At 44.9% G+C, this 1,598-nt stretch overlaps 1 protein-coding gene across 2 annotated transcripts in view; it reads right to left on the bottom strand.

Moving 5' to 3' along the window:
• Positions 1 to 1,598, bottom strand: part of LOC116673732 (zinc finger protein 513) — a 10,838-nt gene that overhangs the window by 4,081 nt on the left and 5,159 nt on the right. For both annotated transcript variants that reach the window (XM_032505963.1, XM_032505964.1), the window contains exon 5: positions 835 to 1,335. In XM_032505963.1, the coding sequence (XP_032361854.1) occupies positions 835 to 1,335 (501 nt within the window). The remainder of the gene's footprint in view (positions 1 to 834; positions 1,336 to 1,598) is intronic.

Genomic DNA, 1,598 nt, shown 5'->3' with positions numbered 1-1,598 from the left:
GGTTAGGGGGTTAGGGTTAGGGGGTTAGGGTTAGGGGGTTAGGGGTTAGGGGTTAGGGTTAGTGATGGTTTGACTTCTTTACTGACACCCTCTTTAAAAGTACTGTTTCTCTAGATAATTATCAGCTAAACTGTAAATATTAAATGTAAGAAATGGTCTCTCATGCAGCTGAATTCAGCAGAGGAGAACTTCTCTTCCTCATTTTTTAAACTCTTTCAGTTTTGACTTGTCGGTTCCTCTTTTACGCTCAATGCTTCCAAAATTAAAATGTTCCCCTGCATGCGCAACGAACCTAAAGTGTTGAGTGCAGGGACACCCAACATTTACATACCACAGCTCACAACAGTTCTGTCCCCTTGTGAGTCTTCAAATCTTTCTAATCTGCCCAAAATATTCTTTTCTGGCAAACATTTTTAAAAGAAAACAAACCTATACTCATTCTTGGTGAGCAAAAGTAAATAACTTTACTACTGTTAAATCGGTAAATCATACACAGCCTACCACAACCAATGGGACATTTAATTTATTAAGGACAGAAAAAGGCTTTTCTGCTGTGGTAATTACTTAAATCAACAATGTGAGGTCTAATTAATTGTTTAGGTCATTTAAGAAGCAAAATGTGAAATATTCTCTGGTTAAAGCTTCTCTACTGTTGAGAATTTGCTGCTTTTCTCTGTCTTGAATCATTATAAATAGAGCTGCAAAGACTAATCACATTGGCAGTTGGTTGTCAACTACTTAAATAATCGCCTTTTGATAAACAATTCAATCGATCGAAGTCATTTTTTTAGGTAAAACTGTGACAGGTAATGTGCATATTTTCGTGTTTGTTACCTTCTTCAGATTCAGCGTTTTCCTTTTTCCTCCTCCCTCGTCGTTTCTCCTTCTCCCTCCTCTGCGGTCTCTCCTGCGCGTGCATGCGCTGGTGCCTCCGCAGGTTGCCGAGGGAGCTGCAGGCGTAGCTGCACTGGTGGCAGCGGTACGGCTTCTCCCCGGTGTGGGTGCGGGCGTGGCGCTGCAGGTTGACCAGCTGGGCCGAGGCGTAGGGGCAGACGAGGCAGCGGTACGGCTTCTGGCCGTCGTGGGTCCTCATGTGGCGCTTCAGGTGGTTGGAGTAGCGAGAGGTGAAGGGGCACAGCGAGCACGAGAACAGTTTAGAAGGGATGTCACCCGCCCCCCCGTCCGTCTTACCCGCGCTTCTCCTCTTCCTGTCGGAGTCAGCGCTGATGGTTCGGTCCGCCTCCTCCACCCAAGAGGAGTTGATTGACGCCTCATGCTGGAGGCCTTCCTCGCAGGTCAGACAGTACAGCTCCGCCCCCAGGTCCAGGCCCACACCTGGAACATAAGTTCAAGTTCAACTTTATTGATCCTTAAAAAGGAAATTTAGAGTGTATGCAAGATATAAAAAGGACAAAACTACCAATACACAAACCACAGAAGATGCCAATAACCTTTTAAACACAGGACACACATCAGCACATCAATGGAGACATAAGTTAATCACAGAGAGGGAGACAGCTTTATCTCCTAAATAAATCGTTGTAGAGATTGATAAAGGGTTGGTATCAGGAGACGATGATGAAGACTTTAAAGATGAC

This window comes from Etheostoma spectabile, chromosome 24 (genome assembly GCF_008692095.1).
Source record: "Etheostoma spectabile isolate EspeVRDwgs_2016 chromosome 24, UIUC_Espe_1.0, whole genome shotgun sequence".
Taxonomy (NCBI): Eukaryota; Metazoa; Chordata; class Actinopteri; order Perciformes; family Percidae; genus Etheostoma; species Etheostoma spectabile.
This window is presented reverse-complemented; position numbering and strand designations above follow the sequence as displayed.